At 43.9% G+C, this 20,015-nt stretch overlaps 1 protein-coding gene across 1 annotated transcript in view; it reads left to right on the forward strand.

The window, feature by feature from the left end:
- Positions 1 to 3,479: 3,479 nt before the first annotated feature.
- Positions 3,480 to 20,015, forward strand: part of GRAMD2B (GRAM domain containing 2B) — a 100,636-nt gene continuing 84,100 nt past the window's right edge. Inside the window, exon 1 of the mRNA XM_036307948.1 lies at positions 3,480 to 3,699. Within this exon, the coding sequence (XP_036163841.1) occupies positions 3,578 to 3,699 (122 nt within the window). The 5' untranslated portion in view covers positions 3,480 to 3,577. The remainder of the gene's footprint in view (positions 3,700 to 20,015) is intronic.

Raw genomic sequence — 20,015 nt, forward strand, 5'->3', positions numbered from 1 at the left:
TTTCTTCTTTGCTAGTGGGTATCTCCTTTTATAGCTGTATTTACATAAATGTCCTACTCCAGTTGTTTATCTTTGATCGCCTGGTCTCTGTTTTCCCTTTTACACAATAAAAATGAAAGCTGTGGCAAAGGCTAGGAATGCACTGAGCAGAGTTCATGTCTAAACGGTTTGGTGGAGGGCGGGGGGGTTACCCGGTGGCAGCTCGGTGCCAGCATCAGTGAATTTACATCACGGAATTGCTACACAGCCGTCTACTGCCACTCATCTTAAAAAGAAAGCAGTCAGACAGGATCTTACTCCTGTTTGAACATAAAGTCTGAACATAACTACCAGCAAGTTTGGAAAGATTTAGCATAGGCATCCCCTATCAAGAAGTGAAATTCAGTGGGCAAGGCACGGGGGTGGGCGACTCCTGCCCTCAGAGAGCGCTAGGGAGCCCCTCCCACCAGCACCTGCAGTTTAAAAGCTAATGTCACTGGGGAGGGGATGGCCACCGTACCTTTCTGCCATTTCTCTCCCCATCTCGTGGTTTCACTTATCTTTCTGGATCTTGAAGGCGTTTGAGTTTGTGACCCCTGCTCTAGACTTTCAGCAATCTCCTCTTTAACACAATTTCTTATGATAAGAAATTAACTCAACAACTTACACAAGAGTTGAGTCAATACTGTTTCAACGACTTCAGAGCTGCTTCCCATAAACTGGTAGTTGCTGCCTAAATGAAATGACCATGTCAACAGATGGCTGCAGTAACGAGCCACCTCGTCTCTTCCTGCTTCCAAAGCATTAGCCACATGGCCACCAAACAAACCTGTCATCATTGCATTCCCATTACTTACAAGATAAAGCTTGAACTACCCACTGGCACTCAGGGTCCTTTGTAATTCAGCCTCCATCTAAATGACCACAATTATTCCCCTCCCTCACCAGTAGTTTCCCACTCACACACACACCTGGCCCATGTCTCTTTATTTGTTCATGAGCCCTACTCCCTTACCCTTTTGCCTCTCCAAAGACTCCCCATTCTTCATAGGTCAACTTAAACTCTACCTTTTCCATTAGGTTTTCTAAACCATTCCAGTCTCAAATGAGCTTGCCTCCTTTTGAATGTCAATGCTCAGCTAACATGTATTGAATGAATAAATAAATTCTGTCATGAACACATTCTTATGACCACTTACTTAGGGCCAACTTGCTTAACCTTTTTAAGATATAGCTTTATCATCTGTAAAAATGTACTTTGGGCGAGGATTAAATGAGACATTATTACGTATCTAGCAGAGATGCCACATATTCTCAAAGACATCAGGTATACAGACTCAAGAAATACTAGCTTGATTTACTGCCTTCCTTCCTTTTTTATTGTTAACTTTTCAAATGTGCACACCGCCTCTTCCTAGCTACATTATTGGAGCAAGGACCTGTTTCTGAAAAATTTTTTTGTATCACACTGCAGCTGGCATAGAGCCTGGCTAATAAATATTGTTGATTGAGTGAGTACTAAGAAAGCTTCTCTGTTAAAAAAAGATATTTCCAAAGCCTGGCTGCTGACACTGGAATGTGCTCCTTTACAAACATTTTGTTCTAAATTAAGCATTGCCTCCAGTTAAAATCCAGCCTTCCCTGGGAGACAGCAACATTATATTTCATGATTTATTAGTACCTGTGCACATTAGACTTTTTTGGTTACGAGGAGCAGAAACTGCCTTGCAGGTTATTGCTATTATATGAGGTATGGTGATGAGTCTGTTTAATCTAACACATTATAACTTATTTAATGTTTTTCCAATATAACCACAACATAGAAGTAAGGGGGAGAGAGAAATACAGATATTGCACCATCAAGGAAGGACAAGGAGAGAAGCTGGGTGCAGGATACTATCAGAATTGTAGCAAGACAGCACTGGGATGCAGATGTTCCCCAGCACTAACGGGGTTCCTCAGATTCAGAGCATTCAGCGTAAAACCAGGAAAATCCCAGACACACAGGGGAAAGTTGGTCATCCTATTAGGCACCAGTGAAATCTCACCGAAAGATACTTTGTCTAATTTCAAAAGTGTGGTTAGAGTCCACTGCTCGCAGAGCAGCACAAACCTGTCCCTACCTGGTTATCAGCTGGTTAGAGCAAAGTGCTCAAGAGGCCAAGGCTAAAGGTTTGTTATTCCAGGAAAACTTTGCTCCCTTCCACAATCAGAATCTGTGTACCTCGCTTAAGGCAGTCCTTCTCCCGTGCCATTGACTAATCACCAGGGAAACGGGAGAGCACAGCTACTTGGACCGAATCTTTCACTGCTGCTAGGAACAGGGTGGACAGACACTGGTGTTTTCCCTGTGGGTGAATATTAAATGATTGAAGAACAACACAGAAAGAAATTCTTTTTCTGAATTCCCTGCTTAAACGGGTTCTAAATAGCAGCAACAATACTACAGGGGTGGGCGAAGTAGATGCACAGTGGTGAGTACACAAAACACAGAGTTCATTCTTTATTTTGTATTGATTTTTTAGAGAGGAAGAGAGAGGGTGAGAAAAAACATCAATGATGAGACAGAATCATTGATCGACTGCCTCCTGCACGTCCCCGACTAGGGATCAAGCCTGCAAGCCAGGCATGTGCCCTGACCGGGAATTGAACCCTGATCTCCTGGTTCATAGGTCGATGCTCAACCACTGAGACATACAGGCTGGGACATTGTTTATTCTTGTATTATTTATTATTATTATTAATTATTATTATTATACTTTTGCCCACCCCTGTATATAGCCTATTTGCAAATTTCCACAACACATTCTCCTATATGATTCCATCCTATTCCTGATCCTGTGATGTGGGCACGGCAGATGCCAGCTCAGCAGGGCTGGGATCACCCATGGCTACCCAAGCAGCAAGCGCAGCCATGGTGATGGAGCCTGGCCTCGCAGAGTTCTTGTCTGCCTTAGTTGTTGTGTTGATACAGGTCACAGCCTCCTGCAATGCGGCAAAATACCCAACACTCGAGGTCCCCTGACATGATACAGATTACTTCCCTAAGAGCTCCCAGCGCTCCAGGTCCCAGGACCAAGCAGCACAGCCTTAAACCTCCTGCACACCTTGCCAAATGCAGCAGGCGGGTGGGCTGGTTGCTTCTGTGTGTGCAGAGGCATAAGGGCATCCACATTCTCCACCCCGTTGGGCAAGCCCAGGGAATTAGAAAAAGAACCTCTGCTTTTCATGTCGAGACCCTGCCGTTCTCCTGCACCTCGTTGTTCTAAGCCTTTACTGTTCCATGGACGGTTCTGCCGAAATCCCCAGAGCTGTGCGGTGCTCCGGTTAATAAACTGAGAGCTGAGTTTCCCAAACACGCTTATTTCCCTTTAAAGCAACTGCGGGGAGGCTGAAAACCACCATGTCATACTTGCCTGTTACTCATTAACTAACTTAAAAAAAAAAAAGCCTCAGCCAGGGTAGGAGTCAGATGCAGCACTGCCTGCCACGCGGGGACTGAGCAGAGGGCAACGCAGGTTTTCACGTTGGGGCGGGGGATTCAGAAATGAGCCTCTGAGCTCACTCCTTGGCCTGGGGACGGAGGGACAAGTGCAGGATGGTGAAGAAGAGGCGGTCCTCCAGCGACACGGAGTTCAGGTTTGACGTGCCCGGCAGCCCCGACAAGGCCTGCGAGGCCCAGCACGGAGACCCCGACAGCCCCGGCTCCGTGTTCCTCAGGTGAGTACCGCCGGCTGTCTGTCTGCCTGTCTGTCCGGCGGCTGGCTTCTGAAAGAGCTCTTGCCTCATTCTCTGGGTGGCAGTATGCCAAGGGGGAAGGGAAGGCAGCCTTGGCCTCGGGGCCAGGGGACTGAAGGGGGACATGGCAAAGGATGTGAGCGCCTGAACAAGCAGACCTTCCCACTGTTACGGGAAATAACTGTGGTGTCTGCTTTAGGACTTCTCAGCACCAGGTAACCGGCCAGCCATGCAGTTCCTCGGGTCCTGACTCGCTCTCAGATTCATAGGGAGTGAAGCCATAACTGAACCAAATACCCTACTTAGGTGTCAGAATTGCCGGCATTATTATTCAAATAGCAATCATTAGAACATTAAAATAATTGCACTCTTTTTGGTTTTCTAAATTAAATTTTGAAAGTAGTGCCTATGCTCTGGCTCCACTATTTACTGTGCGGTGACTTTCAACAGCTTTGACCAGATTCAGGACATATCCCTTTTAGCTGTAAGTATTAATGTCTACATCAACACCACTCTGATAATGACATACTTTTAATGAAAATTCATTTATTAGCTCTTTATTCAGTTTGTCTCATAATAATTCTCTAGCAACTTATAGAAGGTAGACGTCAGGTGCAAGAGGAAACCATTCACAAGGAAGTGTCTCCTCCAACTTTGATCTGAACCTTAATGTACCTGCCGTGCAAACTTCTCCGCTGAAGGCAGAGAGCGGCCTCCACACCTGGAGTTGCCCTTCACATAGCACCATATCCAGAAAGGGATCATTGGTCTTACTTTCCAATCATTTTAAGTCATTTACACAACAAGGTACTCAAAATTATAATGTTCAAAAATTAAAAAGGAAGCAAAGAAATCCCATCTCATGTCATGGCATCCATGTATCTGAATGCAGGTTATGAGTACAAGTTAAATAATTTTTAGAGACCAAGAGTCTGAATTTATGCAAAATGTTGCTTAATGTCTATTTTAAAGTTAGCTTGGTTTTTCCATCCACCACTAAAATGAGTCTACGTAACTTGCATTATGGTTGTTTGAGCAAGAGCATAATTGCTGTAATTGAAAATGTAAAAACTCTTGCATTATTTTCATATTTTGCTGAAATTTGAGTATTTCCCAAATCACTTTGTCTGCTTAAGCCATATATTTTGTAGATTGTAATGTAAATTCTTTTTGGAGCTCAATCTCTAACCAGAAAAATACAATTTTAAAAAATGCATAAATTAATTAACTACTTAATTAATTGCACAAAGTATAAATTTTGCCATTCATAATAATTTTCTTTTTAAATTACAGTTGAAATACAATATTATATTGAAGTGTACACCCCAGTGATTAGATATTTATACAGCGTACAAAATGATCACCCCAATAAAGCTAGTAGACATGTCACCATACACAGTTATCACAGTATTATTGACTATATTCCCTATGCTGTACTGTACATCCCTGTTGCTGGGGGCCGGCCCCAGCGGGGGTCAGGGGGTCCAGTCGGCGAAGAAGCCGACTCCGTCCACACCTTTGGGAACCCCCTGGACCCCCGGGGCTGGACCCCAGCACCCTATGACTATTTTGTAACTACCAGTTTGTACTTCTTAAACCCTTCGCCTCTTTCACTCATCCCCCTAATTCCCCTCCCATCTGGCAACCATCGGAATGTTCTCTGTGTCTATGAGTTTCTCTCTGTTTTGTTTGTTCATTTATTTTGTTTTTTAGATTCCATATATAAGTGAAATTACATGGTATTTGTCTTTGTCTGACATTTCACTAAGCATAAATAAATATAACATATGATTTAAATAAGTATAAATAAATAAATAAATAAATAAATAAATAAATAAATAAATAGAATAAAAATAAAATAAAAACCTATATCAACTAAATTCAAGCCTCTTTCAAAAAGAGCCCAGGCCAATTTCACCAGCATATTTAAATATTCAACATAAAACCTCTACGCTAATATCTATAAGTGTTTTTTAATATGTATTAGAAACCAACCTAAACATATTTCCAATTTAAGCAATGGAGGACTTTTAGTCTAGTTAAAAGATCTATTTAATATATGATACATCAAATCTTTGGAAATAATTTGTAGAAGCATTCAGGCACATGTTGGTTAATTATTTCAGGTCAAACATCAGACCAGGTAAACACTTCCCTTGATCTTCTAAATAAGTATTAAGAATTTATGTGGCAGTTGTGGTATCCCATTATCCTTTCCATGAACAAGAGCTAATAAAATGTCCTCTCAGATGAACAAACTGCAGATATAATTTATGCAGTATTTTTATTCAACCATTCAATTCAACAAAGATCTGTGAGTGTTATGCACTAGGCTATGTGGAAGGCACAGAGGATCAAATCATGAACAACTAGACCTAGACTCTGCCCTCATGAAGGTTATTAGTTTAATGTTGAATACAGGCAAAAAAAATTAGGAATACATGCAACATATATGAGATTCACATATTCGTGTCTATTATTATAGGAAACAAGTACAGGGCTGAGATGGAGAATGAGATGGGAAAACTAATTTAGATGGGGTGTCAAGTAACGGGTCCTTAGGGAAATGATATTTAGGTCAACTTACAGGATGAAAAAAGAGCCAACCATGGAATGATCAGGAAGGAGTATGGTGCCCTGAGGAGGGAAGATCTTATGTCTTGAGGAACCTGGGAGAGTGGCATGCAATGAAATTAGAGAGATAAGCAGAGGTTGAAGGTGTTGAGAGTTTTATTCTCATTGCCACGGAAGCCACTGGAGAGGTCACAATAAGAGAGTGTCATGGTGTGGTGTCTCTTTAGAAGAGCATTCTGGCTGCCCTCTGGGTTATTCCCAGTGTTTTACTCATTCAAGTAATACTACACCTTGCCCAGACCTGTATGTGCCTAGGAGAGGAATTGCTGAGTCATACATATGGACATGCTTAACTTTACTTATTATGTCAAATCGTGTTCCAAAGTTCTAGGCCATTTATGCTACTCCCAGCAGTGACTCCCCTGCCTCAACACAGTTGTCCCACTTTTTAATTTTTCCACTCTGAAAGGTGTGAAATGGCATCTCGATGTCGTTTTAATGTGCATTTCCCTTACTAACAGAGGAGGAGCGTCTTTTCAATGTGTTTATTGCTCATTTTCATTTCCTCCTTTGTAAAACACCTGCTTATGGACTTATGACCTTTTGGACTCTCTATTTTTAGATAGTTTTTTAAATACTCCAGATATTGATCTTTTGTTAGTTATGTGTGCTGCAAATATTTATTCCAGCATGTGATTTGCCTGTTCGTGTTCTCTGTCATGTCCAAGTTCTTATTTCTAACTTATCCATTTATTATTTACTAGAGGCCCGGTGTACAAAAATTTGTGCACTCAGGGGGCGGGGGGTGGGGAGTCCCTCAGCCCGGCCTGTGCACTCTCACAGTCTGGGACCCCACGGGGGATGACCACTTGCTGGCTTAGGCCCGCTCCCTGGGGAATTGGGCCTAAGCTGGCAGTCAGACATCACTCTGGCAGCCCGGGAGCCCGAGGGGGATGTCCACTTGCCAGTGGGGAGCAGGCCGAAGCTGCAGTCTGACATCCTTAGGGCTGCTACGGAGGCGGGAGAGGCTCCCACCACCACCGCTATACTGGCAGCCATCAGCCTGGCTTGTGGCTGGGCAGAGCTCCCCCTGTGGGAGCGCACTGACCACCAGGGGGCAGCTCATGCATTAAGCGTCGGCCCCCTGGTGGTCAGTGTGTGTCATAGTGACCAGTCATTCCCAGTATTTCTGCTGTTAGGGTCAGTTTGCATATTACCCTTTTATTATATAGAATAGAGGCCTGGTGCATGGGAGGGGGCCGGCTGGTTTGCCCTGAAGGGTGTCCCGGATCAGGGTGGGGGTCCCGCTTGGGTGCCTGGCCAGCCTCAGTGAGGGGCTGATGGGTGTTTGCAGGCTGGTAACACCCCCTTCAGAGTGGGGGTCCCCACTGGGGTGCCTGGCCAGCCTGGGTGAAGGGCTTATGGCTGTTTGCAGGCTAGTCAAGCCCCCTCTCTCCCAGTGGAGACCCTCACCCCATGGAGATTTGGCCAGCCTGGGCAAGGGGCTGATGGCTTTTTTCAGGCTGGCCACACCCCCTTTAGGGTGGGGGGTCCCCACTGGGGTGCCTGGCCAGTCTGGGTGAGGGGCTGAGGGCTGTTTTCAGGCTGGCCAAGCCCCCCGGCGACGGAAGCTCCCAGCCTCTCCTTTTTTTCTTTTTTTTTATTCTGGGATTTATTTACCTTCTATAATTGAAACTTTGTAGCCTCGAGAGGAGCTCAGAGCTGGCCAGAGTGGGTGGGAGGGAAGCTTGGCTTTCTCCATCGCCAGGAGCAACCAAGCCTCCTGCTCGCTCCAGCTCCATGGCCACGGCTGGCTGAAAGCAGGTATCTGGGGTTTATTTATCTTCTATAATTGAAACTTTGTTGCATTGAGTGGAGCTCAGAGCTGGCCACAGCCGGGAAGCTTGGCTTTCTCCATCATTGGGGCAACCAAGCCTCCTGCTTGCTCCAGCTCTGTGGCTGCTGGCCGCCATCTTGGTTGGGTTAATTTGCATATATAGTTGCTCTGATTGGCTGGTGGGTGTGGCTTAGGGCATGGCGAAGGTACGGTCAATTTGCATGCTTGTCTTTTATTAGTGTAGATGTTATGACTTGCACTTTCTGTGACTTGTTTAAGAAATCCTTCCCTACCCTGAGGTCATAAGCATATTCTTGTGTATTTGTTCTAAAACTATATTTTTCTTTTACACAAGGATCCTATAAAGGTTTGGGGCTTTATTTTTGTTTCTGGTGTGAATTAAGGCATCATTTTCATTTTTATATACATAATAAATTGTCCCACATTACTTAGTGAATAGTCTTTCCTTTCCCCATTAATCTGCAATGCCAGCTCTGTCATATATCCCTGTCTTCATGACTATCACTTTATAATGAAAGTTTTGTTATCTGATCACTGTCTTTATGACCATCACTTTACAATAAACTAGAGGCCCAGTGCACGAAAATTGTGCACTGGAGGGGGGTCCCTCAGCCCAGCCTGCACCCTCTTGCAGTCTGGCACCCCTCAGGGGATGTCCACCTGCTGGCTTAGGCCTGATGTCCCCGGGTATCAGCCCTACACCAGCATTCAGACATCCCTCTCACAATCTGGGGCTTTCAAAGTCTGGGATCCCTTGCTCCTTACCGCCCACCTGCAGCTGAGGCAGGAGAGGCTTTTGCCACTGCCGCTACACTCGCTGCACTCGCCAGCCATGAGCCCAGCTTTTGGCTAAGCGGTGCTCCCCATGTGGGAGCGCACTGACTACCAGGGGCAGCTCCTGCATGGGGCTGGGGAGGGATGCAGGAGGTTGGCCAGCTGGGGAGGGACCGCGAGAGGGGAGGGATTGCGGGAGGGCTCCAGGGTGTGTCTAGCCCATCTCGCTCAGTCCTGATCAGCCGGACCCCAGCAGCAAGCTAACCTACCGGTCGGAGCATCTGCCCCCTGGTGGTCAGTGCATGCCATAGTGACTGGTTGACTGGTCAACTGTCTGCCCTTGGTGGTCAGTGCACGTCATAGCAAGCAGTTGAGTGGCCTTAGCATATCATTAGCATATTACGCTTTGATTGGTTGAATGGCCAACCAGAGGACCGGACACTTAGCATATTAGGCTTTTATTATATAGGAAGTTTTGTTAACTGATAAGACTTCTTACCTACCTCAGAAGTGATTGGTTACTCCTGACCCTTTGCTCTTCCATTTAAATTTTAACCATGACCTCCTGGTTCATAGGTCAATGCTCAACCACTCAATTTAAATTTTAGAATCAGCTTATGGAGTAAGACTTTTCTTTCATTGAAATTGCAGTGAATCTATTGCTCTACTTGAAGAAATTTAATTTTATGGTATTAAATATACCTATTCATGCACATGTTATAACTTCCATTTATTTAGGTCTTCTTTAATGTCCTTCAGTAAAGCTTTAGAATATTGTACACAAAGATCTTACACATCATTTATTATATTTATTCCTAAGTACTTCACACTTTTGTTGCTATTGAAAATATATTTCAAATTGCATTTTATTTTGTTGATATTGTACAAAATGTAATAAATTTCTGAATTGATTTTACATTCAACATCCTGGCTAAGTCTCCTTATTAATTTTCATAATCTGTAGACTATGAAATTTTCTTTGTAGACAATATTATTTGAAATAATAAAATTTTGTTTTTACTTTTCTGATCTTTACTCCTTCTAAATCCTTTTCATTTCATTATACAAGCAATGAACTCCATTATAATGTTGAGGATTAGTAGTAATTCCAGGCATTCTTGTTTTGTTCTTGATTTTTAAAGGAATGCTTTTAACATTTTAGATTTTATCAGCCTTTCTCAGGTTAAAAAGTTCCCGCCCGGCCAATGTGGCTCAGTGGTTGAGCGTCAACCTATGAACCAGAAGGTCACAGTTCAATTCCCTGTCAAGGCACATGCCCAAGTTGTGGGCTCAATCCCCAGTAAGGGGTGTGCAGGAGTCAGCCTGTCATTAAGTTTCTCTCATCATTGATGTTTTTCTCTCTCTTTTTCCTCTCCCTTCCTCTCTGAAAACAATAAAAAAAATTTTTTTTAAAGCATAACTGAATAACCTATGCTTTAATCTTTGACTCTCTTTTTAAATGACATTTTAAAACCTCTTGGAAATCTATTTTGGATGAGTTCGAGAGCTACTTAAGGTAACAGATTTTTAAAAATCAATCAGCTTCATTTACATACCTTCCTATCTCTTTCTCTCTTTCTCTCTCTTTTCCTCTCCCTCTCCTCTGTATTTAACAAAACCAGACAAGTGCAATTGAACTGAAAGCTTTAGGAGTTGCCCCCACATGTGATTATGAGGAGTTCTGTGAGGCCAAATTGGGAACCCCTCCCGAGAAGTGCCTGTGTGATGAATGAGTGTTTCTGTCTCACCCAGCAGTAATAAGAAGAATACTCTTCTATTTGCGTATGGGCTGACTCATGGGAACTCTTCACAGACCGCCCGGTGGCCTTTCACTGTGGTCGATGGATTATTGAGATCATCCTGGCACTGTTGAGATGAGGAAAGCAAGTAACAGAAAGGAAAGTTTCCTGCTGTTGCTGTAGGGCAACAAGATTAGTTCAAGGAGTGAATACACAGCCAGAAGCATGACCAGAATAGCCTTACGCAATCCCATTGACCATTCTATCCACCTGGCTTGGCTTCTCATTATTTGGCCTATTTCCAAAGTTCAAATCCATCTTCAAGGGTCATTTGATTCAGTTTCTTCATCTCACCCAGGGTGACTTTTATAACCACAGAGCGGACACTGGTTTGAGAAGTAGACATGCTACTCTGTTTGAAAAAGCAAAGTTACGGGACCTACTTGGGACTCTCAATTTTATCCAGGCTCATTATGTGATTCTGTGGGTTTCATTTAAATGTATCTGTAAAAAGGCAAGGGTAGCCCTAGCCAGTTTGGCTCAGTGGATGGGTCCCTGGTTTGATTCCTGTAAGGCAGTGATTCTCAACCTGTGGGTCGCGACCCCTTTGGCGGTCGAACGACCCTTTCACAGAGGCCGCCTAAGACCATCCTGCATATCAGATATTTACATTATGATTCATAACAGTAGCAACATTACAGCTATGAAGTAGCAACGAAAGTAATTTTATGGTTGGGTCACCACATGAGAAACTGTATTTAAAGGGCCAGAAGGTTGAGAACCACTGCTGTAAGGGCATGTACATCAGTTGCAGGCTCAATCCCTGGCCCTGGTCAGGGCACGTGCAGGAGGCAACCAATTGATGTGTCTGTCTCTCTCTCACATGGATGTTTCTCTCTTTCTCTGTCTCCCCCTACTTTCCACTCTCTCTAAAAATCAATGAAGAAAAATCTTCGGGTGAGGATTAACAACAAAAATAAAAAAGGGAAGGGTATTTGTCCTATGTACTTTTGAGAAATGGTGAATTGAAAAGTATGATGGGTGATTTAACAAATAGTTTCTTAATACTTTCTGGAATCTCTGTATAAGGACACTCTGCACATCTGGTTTCTGCACTTCTTGGCTGTGCAATCTCTCTGGGCTTCACTTTCCTCAACTGCAAAACGGGAATAATCACTGAATTGTGGTAAGTCTTAAATGAGATAATATATAAAGTGCTTGGCACACAGCAAATTTCTGATGCTTGCTGTGGTTATTCTAAGGCAGTGGGGAGAGACCCACAGAGGAATACAGGGTGGCACACATATCCCCTAAAGCTCTTGTGGAGTAAATAAATGGCTGAAGTCCCGGCTTCTACTCCCAGGGGCTCCCGCTACACACCCAGGCTACCATAGAAGGCAGGCAATGTGCATGCACTTTAACGGTTAAATTATCAGTCTAACTTTCCAAACTATAATTTTCTGCAGCATGTTGCCTTTAATCCCCATGCTGCAATACTTCGGTCTAGAAATAAACTGCACATTTCAAATACTTAGTGGAACAAAATAAACTTTGCCTCACGCGAAAAACTGATAGCTGCCAGGATGACCTTAGAGGAAAAGAAACCTATTTTCCTTCTCCAGTAAACCCAGAGGGCAGAACAACGTGCCCTGAACAAGCCTGACTCCCAACACACTCCTGCCAAAGGGGAAGGAAACCTGGAAGGGGGAACCTTGAAGTCGCAGATGCGCATTCATTTAGCTCACAGGGCCCCATCTCTCACCCTTTGTGCCCCAGGAAGCCCACATGCCAGCCACGCACATAGTTCCCGGCTCCATACCTCCCCCCGACTACGGCACTCAGGAGAGTAAATCCTGAGCTGTCCTTCCAAACCCAACCAGGTACCACGGCTTTGAGAAAGCCTCCCTGACACCCATTTCCCTCTCTCTGGCTCACCGCCGTCCCTTACAGGAGTTAGCACACGCTAAAGCACACACATCCTTAGGTCGGTCTTTCGGCCTCCCTCTGCTGCCTGTTGTTTCCAACCCACCACTCAGCGCAGTTCCTGGCAGCAAGTCCACATCCATAAATGTTAGAGGGATGAATAAATGGTGGCGGGTGATGGATAGATAAAGAGCTCCCCTGCGTTGACAAGCGAGGCAGACCCTGCTGGGGTGCTGTGACCGCACCCCAGGAAGGCCGAAGCTCAGCCGATCAGTCAGGGCACACAAGCCAAGAATCTGCTGGATGCAGAAGAACAGCTAGTGGCAAACTCAGATAAGGTCTCAGACCTTCTGACTCATAGGCCAGGTCCTTTCCACTGCTCCACAGTGACTTGCTAGGAAATCTGAACTGATATCGGTCCCATGTGTTTTTTCCTCGCCATTAGGAAAAGAAATGGGAGGAGGGCGGGGGAGCAATTACACGATTAAAAGGCTACAAGGAGCAATATAGGCTGAAATTTCTGTTTCCATAAATGTAAGCGTAAACTTCATTTCAACTTAATTTCACATTGAATTAAGTTTCAAAATAAACGGAATTACTGTAAAATTGAATTAAACTAGATATGAGAGAAATAAGAATTTAATCTAATAAAGCATTGATTTTTAATTTCATAAATAATCCCTCACACATGCCATACACTTTCATATCTTTGTGCCTCCACACTTGTTTTCTCTCTGCCTGGAATAATATTTCCCCTCAAGTGATGCTTAACCACAGTCTGGTGCATTTTTGCAATATCCTGTTGGTTTCAGAGGTCCGCCCTGTGTGTTCAGCGTGGATTCTCAACACCAGTGTGCTAATACCGAGAGAGGGCAATCACACGGGGCCGCCTCAGAAGCTGGCCACCACAGTAGCCGTGGCTGACACCCAAACTACCACCTACTCCTAACCTGAAAGGTGGTATATGGTGAAAGGGCAGTGGTTTGGAGTTCTCTGTATTTGAATCATAACTCCAGCCCTTACTGTGTCACCTTAGTCCAGTTATCGAATCTTTCTGACCCTCGGTTTTCTCACGTGTCAGGTGGGACAGATAACACCTACCTTTTAGGACTGTTTTGCGGATTGGGTAAGAGTCATACATGGTGGCTGGCAAGTGGGAGCACTCAAGAATTGTTACCCTTTAGTATAGTTACAAGGTAGGTGATACGTTGCTGTAGAAACACAGGCGGAAGTCACAATCCAACAACCCTGTGTCCAACTCTAAGGGGTTTTTTCCTATCTGCTTGATTATCCCCACACATTCTTTTATAACTTCTAAATGACGTAGTGAGAGCTAAACACCGTGGGAAGAAAGAATAGGAAACTTTCAAAATTCCCTTTTTATATTTGAACACATGGAGAGACACGAGGACTTTAAGACCCAAACCTGAAGAGCTGAATGGGTCCAAGCTCTTTCCTCTCTCCCCATGGCTGAGTCCATATTATATGGGCTTAAAGAAACATGAAAATAAGGTAGAGGTTAAACACACCAATCCTGAGTGAAGTCGTTTTCTCAAAATGACAGCTCCTCTTAAAAAAAAAGAAAAAAGTGATTATTTCTAGAAAAAAGATAGGTTCCAATGGTCAAGGTCTGTCTCACGTTTAAATTAAACGTTCTTCAGCGATGCTACTGGTGAGCAAGCTTGAACAATGTTCTCTGTTCGGGAATTGGAGAGTTTGTGCTTTGTCTTTGTTGTCAATTTCTCCAATCTTTGTGTCTTCTCCGGTAAAATAAAAATAAAGACACTGAGAGAAGAGGCTCTTCGTATCTGACTCAAAAGGTTATCTCTCCGACTTCATATACTGAGAGGATAGTGGGAAGTGCCCAGGGCTGGCCTGACAGGCGTCTGTGAGCTGGAGAAAATTACTGACCCTCACCTTCCCTCATCTCACAAAACAGGCTTTCTCTGGGGAGCAGGGTTTTTCTATGGGGAACAGGATTTTTATTTCTATTGGGGAAATAAAAAAGAGGGAGGGGGACAAAATGAGGGAATATACATAAAGTTTTCAATTACAAGCTCCTCGGGAGGGAAAAAATTAAGGATTCTTTTCAGGTATTATTTTATTCTTCTTCTTATTCTTACAGTATTTTTTAAAAATTATTTTATTTGCTCTCTGAAGTGGTGACTTTGCCATGAAGCTAATAAAGCTGAAACTTCAGGGCCTATCGCTTGAATAAACCTCTTCTTAGTCAATAGTCACCTAATTTTGCATTGTTTTTCTTAAAGAAGTCGCCCATATTATACGTATAAGCTTCAAGCCCTACAAAACTGAATCGGTTCCAGGTGCTGCTGTTAACTTCAAGATGCATTTTTCAACCAAGACCGGTTTTCTAAACATTATCATCAGTCTTTCTTATCAGGAAATGGGGCATTATTTACTAACAGTTAACAAATCTAAACAAGAAACTATTAGTATGGTAGGAAAGGGTATTTCCAAAATGCCAGATTCCTGGAAAATATGGAAATGAAATTCATTCCCGACACAGACTTAATTTTGGGGGGAACATCCATATGGTCATTATCCAAGATGACCATATAGACCATATATCCTAGAGTATATAATACATATTTAATGTAGAATTGAAACATAGATCTTTATTTTCGTTCTTAAAAGAGAGAAAAAATTATTGAATTTTATTTTTTACATTATATCCCACATTTTGGAGGTTCTATAAAAATGAGATTCCAGAAACCCAAAAGCTGCTCTAGTAATAATCCCTATTTGAGTTGAGAAGTAAATAGCTAAGAAGAGTAGTTAAGAACACCAACTCCTCAGCCAGACTGCATGGGTCCCCATCTCCTCTAAGTGGCTTGGCATGCCTGTACCTCAGTTTCCTCTCCTGTGAAAGGTGAGTGACAGCTCCTACCTCACTGGACTGCTGTAAGGATTGAATGAGTTACCGTAGTGGTGAGGGGCTTAGACAACCACCCAGCATATGTAAGCACTACACAAGTGTTACTTAAAACGCCTTTGGCTAACTTCTAACTTGGGCTGTCATCTCACGAATTATGCTATCAACCTGGGTAATGATTAACTTTTTTTCCACTATCATTCTCCCATGAGTGGCAATATCTTTCTTCTACATCAGCTACTGAATTGCCACATTTATGGTGGAAAATATTTATTTTGTATCCCCCAAGTGTTGTAATCCCTAACTGTTTTTTTTTTTATTACAACTTAAGATAGGAAAACAAAAATAGAAAACCACATAGCTTAACCTAAAGTAAATGTATCACAGCATCCGGTTATTATGTGCTATTTTTCAAAGTGGTTTTTTAATATTTGCTAAATTATCCACATTAAGAAATATAATTATGTCAATTACTGACCAAGAGTTTAACTTTGGATGATGAAGTAAGTGGTAAAATTTTACAGAGTTGTTTAAATAAAAGTTTTTTAAGGCCTCTTTCTATTAAGTATTACTAAGCATATCTCTATTGGAAGGTACCTTGTTTATCAGTCCACCTGCCACGCAGTAGCAGGTTCAGCAGATGATGTGACTTTGAACTTTCACCAATATCTAGGTTTTAATGATAAAACAGAGTCTGTTTCACTGTGGCCCTAAACTACTCTGTACCTGTGAACATCAAATGATTGGGTCATTAATATGAAAGTTCCAAGGTAATGCTGTAAAGCATGGTAAATATTTAACTGCAATATCAGGTGACCTTTCTTAAAGGCTTACATCTAAGTGACAGGGAAGGAGTTTTGTTAATGTCCAAGTAGTTATATAAATGGCCTTAATTAAGTATAAATAATAACAAACACACGCTGTGATGAAACATTCAATTATGCCAACACCACAGTTTTTTGGACTCGAGAACATTTTTTGATCCCAAAGAGCAACAGCATTGTTTGTTCCTGAATTCAAAAGAAGTAAAATTATTCTACTGTGTGTCTATCAGGTTTTCCCATGGTCCTGAAGACTACATAACCATAAGCACAGCTATAGTTTAATATAATTTCAACAGCCTTCCAGAAATGCATGGTTAGGAATAGAGTGATACTTTAGTTCTGTTAGATAATCTTGGTTAAGTCCAGATTTGATTCACAACTTCTTCTTGACAATGACAAATGTACATTTATTAGATGTCTACTGTGTGTCAGGTATATGTTAAGCTCTTTTCACAAATTTGCTAATCCAAACTTCACAATAACTTATGAAATAGGCACTCTTATTACCCCATTTTCCAGATAGAAAACTGAACCTTGGAAGATTAAATACTTAATTCCCATGATAGAAGAGCTGGATTCGATCTTAAGACTCCAGCACCCATGTTATTTCTACCTCGCTCTACCCCAACTCCGCCCACCCCCATGTCCTTCCACCATGGAGTAATGCATTGTGCTATGGAAAGTAGACTTTCTAAAGTAAGCTGGATGATTAAAATCTGACATGAGAGTAGGATATGACACTTTCTATTAAGTGTCCTAACTAAAAAGCATGAACTACAAAATAAATAATAAATAAATTAGACCTCATCAAAATTAAATACAAAGGACACCATCAAGAAAGACAAGCCACAGAATGAAAGAAAATATTTGCCGATTATTTATCTGATCAAGATCTAGTATCCAGAATATATAAATAATTCTTACAACTCAATAATAAAAAGACAACACATTTTAAAATGGGAAAGGATTTAAATAACTTTTTCTTCAGAGAATACATATAAATGACCAATAAGATGTGATATGGTGCTCAATATGGTAAGTCATTACAAAAATGCAAATTAAAACCACAATGAGAGACCACTTCAACCTACTAGGATGAATATACTTGAAAGGACAGAAAACACCAAGTGTTGATAAGCATGTAGAGGAGCTGGAGCCTCATGCATTGTTGGTAGGAATGCCAAATGGTGCCACCCCTTTGGAAAACAGTTGGGCGGTTCCTCAAAAAGTTAAACGCAGAGTTACCATATGATCCAGCAATTCCCCTCCTAATTATATACCCAAAAGAATTGAAATCACATGTCCATGCAAAAACTTACATTACTCATAATAGCTAAAAAGTGGAAGCAACCCAAATGTCCATCCACTCATGAATAAAATGTGTTATATCTGCAGAATGGAATGTTGTCTGACCATAAAAAGAAATAAAGTACTGTTATATGCCATAACATGGATGAAAGAAGCTAGTCACAAAAGGCCACATGATTCCACTTATATAAAACTAGAGGCCTGGTGCACAAGATTCGTGCACTGGGGCAGGGGGTGGGGGGGGGTCCCTCAGGCCAGTCTGCACCCTCTCACAGTCTGGGGCTCCCAGTGGGCAGTCTGACATCCTTAGCGCTGCTGCCACTGCCGCTGCGCTTGCCAGCTGTGAGCCCTCGCCAGCTGTGAGCCTGGCTTCTGGATGAGTTGCTCCCCCTGTGGGAGCACACTGACCACCAGGGGGCAGCTCCTGCGTTGAGCGTCTGCCCCCTGGTGGTCAGTGCATGTCATAGTGTCATAGCACAGTCTTTCTGCCATTAGGTCGATTTGCATATTAGCCTTTTATTAGATAGGACTAGAGGCCCGGTGCACAAAAATTTGTGCACTCAGGGGGGAAGGAGGGTCCCTCAACCCGGCCTGTGCCCTCTCACAGTCTAGGAACCCTCGGGAGATAATGACCTGCTGGCTTAGGCCTGCTCCCGGGTGGCAGAGGGCAGGCCCAATCCCTAGGTGCAGGCCCTGGTCGGGCTCAGAGCAGAGCCAATTGGGGAGTTGGGGCGCTGCCCCCTGTCATGCACAGAGCAGGGCAGATCGGGAGGTTGCGATGCCACCCTCAGTCACGCTCAGGGTAGGGCCGATTGGGGGGTTGGGGCACCGCCCCCTGTCACACTCAAGGCAGGGTTGATGGGGAGGTTGCGGCACCACCCCCTGTCATGCAGAGTGCAGGGCCAATCGGGGTTGGGGTGCTGCCCCCTGTCACACACAGAGCAGGGCCCATCAGGGGGGTTGGGGCTCCGTACCCTGTCACGCATAGAGCAGGGCCATCAGGGGGTTGGGGAGCTCCCCCCTGTCATGCACAGAGCAGGGTGGATCAGGGGTTGGGGCACTGCCCTCTATCACCCACAGAGCAGGGTCAATCAGGGGGTTGGGGCGCCGCCACTGTCACACTCAGGGCAGGGCCAATGGGGAGGTTATGGCTCTACCCCATCACACACAGAGCAGGGCCAGTGGTGGTGGTGGGGGGGGGGGTTGGGGCGCCGCACCCTGTCACACACAGAGCCGCAGGGTGATCAGGGGATTGGGGAGCTCCCCCTTATCAGGCACAGAGCAGGGCTGATCAGGGGGTTGGGGCGCCTTCCCCTGTCATGAACACAGCAGGGCGGATAGGGAGGTTGTGGCCCCACCCCCTGTCACACACAGAGCCGCAGGGCGATCAGGGGGTTTGGGCGCTGTCCCCTGTCACACTGATCCCGGTGCCAGGAGGCCTCTCAGCTCCACTGATCCTGTTGCTGGGAGGTATATTACCCTTTTACTATATAGGATAGAAGCCTGGTACCCGGGTGGGGGCCGGCTGGTTTGCCCTGAAGTGTGTCCTGGATCAGGGTGGGGGTCCCCACTGGGGTGCCTGGCCAGCCTGGGTGAGGGGATGATGGCTATTTGCAGCTGGTCACACACCCTTCACGGTGGGGGTCCCCACTGGGGTGCCTGGCCAGTCTGGGTGAGGGGCTGAGGGCTTTTTTCAGGCTGGTGGGTGACTGAAGCTCCCAACTGCTCCTTTTTTTCTTTTTTCTTTTTTATTCTGGGCCAGCTTTAGCTCTGGCTCCAGCTCTGAGGCCTCTGCTGCTGAAAGCAGGTATCTGGTTTGTTTGGGTTCTATAATCGAAACACTGTATCAACTCCAGCTCTGAGATCCCAGCGGGCTGAAAGCAGGTTTCTGGGGTTTTGTTTAGCTTCTATATTTGTAACAATGTTTCAGACTGCAAGCTCAGAGGCCGGCAGCGGCAGGTGGGGAACATTGGAGTCCTCTGTCACTGAAACAAGCAAGCCTCATGTTAACTTCAAGCTGCCTGGCTGCCGGCCGCCATCTTGGCTGGCAGTTAATTTGCATATCTCGCTGATTAGCCAATGGGAAGGGTAACGGACGTATGCTAATTACCATGTTTCTCTTTTATTAGATAGGATGTCCAAAATAGGCAAATTTATAGCAATAGAAAGTAGACCATAGTGGTTCTCAGGGACTGGGGAGAAGAAACAACAAAAATTGACTAATGGTTACAGCGTTTCTTTCTCTGGTGGTGAAAATGTTCTGGATTAGTGATGATGTTTACTAAAACCGCTGAATTGTAGACTTTAATAGAGTGAATTTCATGGTACATGAATTATATCTAAATAGAGCTATTTTTTTTAAAGCTAGTGAGTCTAAGAACTCATTCCTTTTTTCAAAAGTTCAT

The sequence above is a fragment of the Myotis myotis genome, unplaced genomic scaffold, assembly GCF_014108235.1.
Source record: "Myotis myotis isolate mMyoMyo1 unplaced genomic scaffold, mMyoMyo1.p scaffold_m19_p_5, whole genome shotgun sequence".
NCBI lineage: Eukaryota > Metazoa > Chordata > Mammalia > Chiroptera > Vespertilionidae > Myotis > Myotis myotis.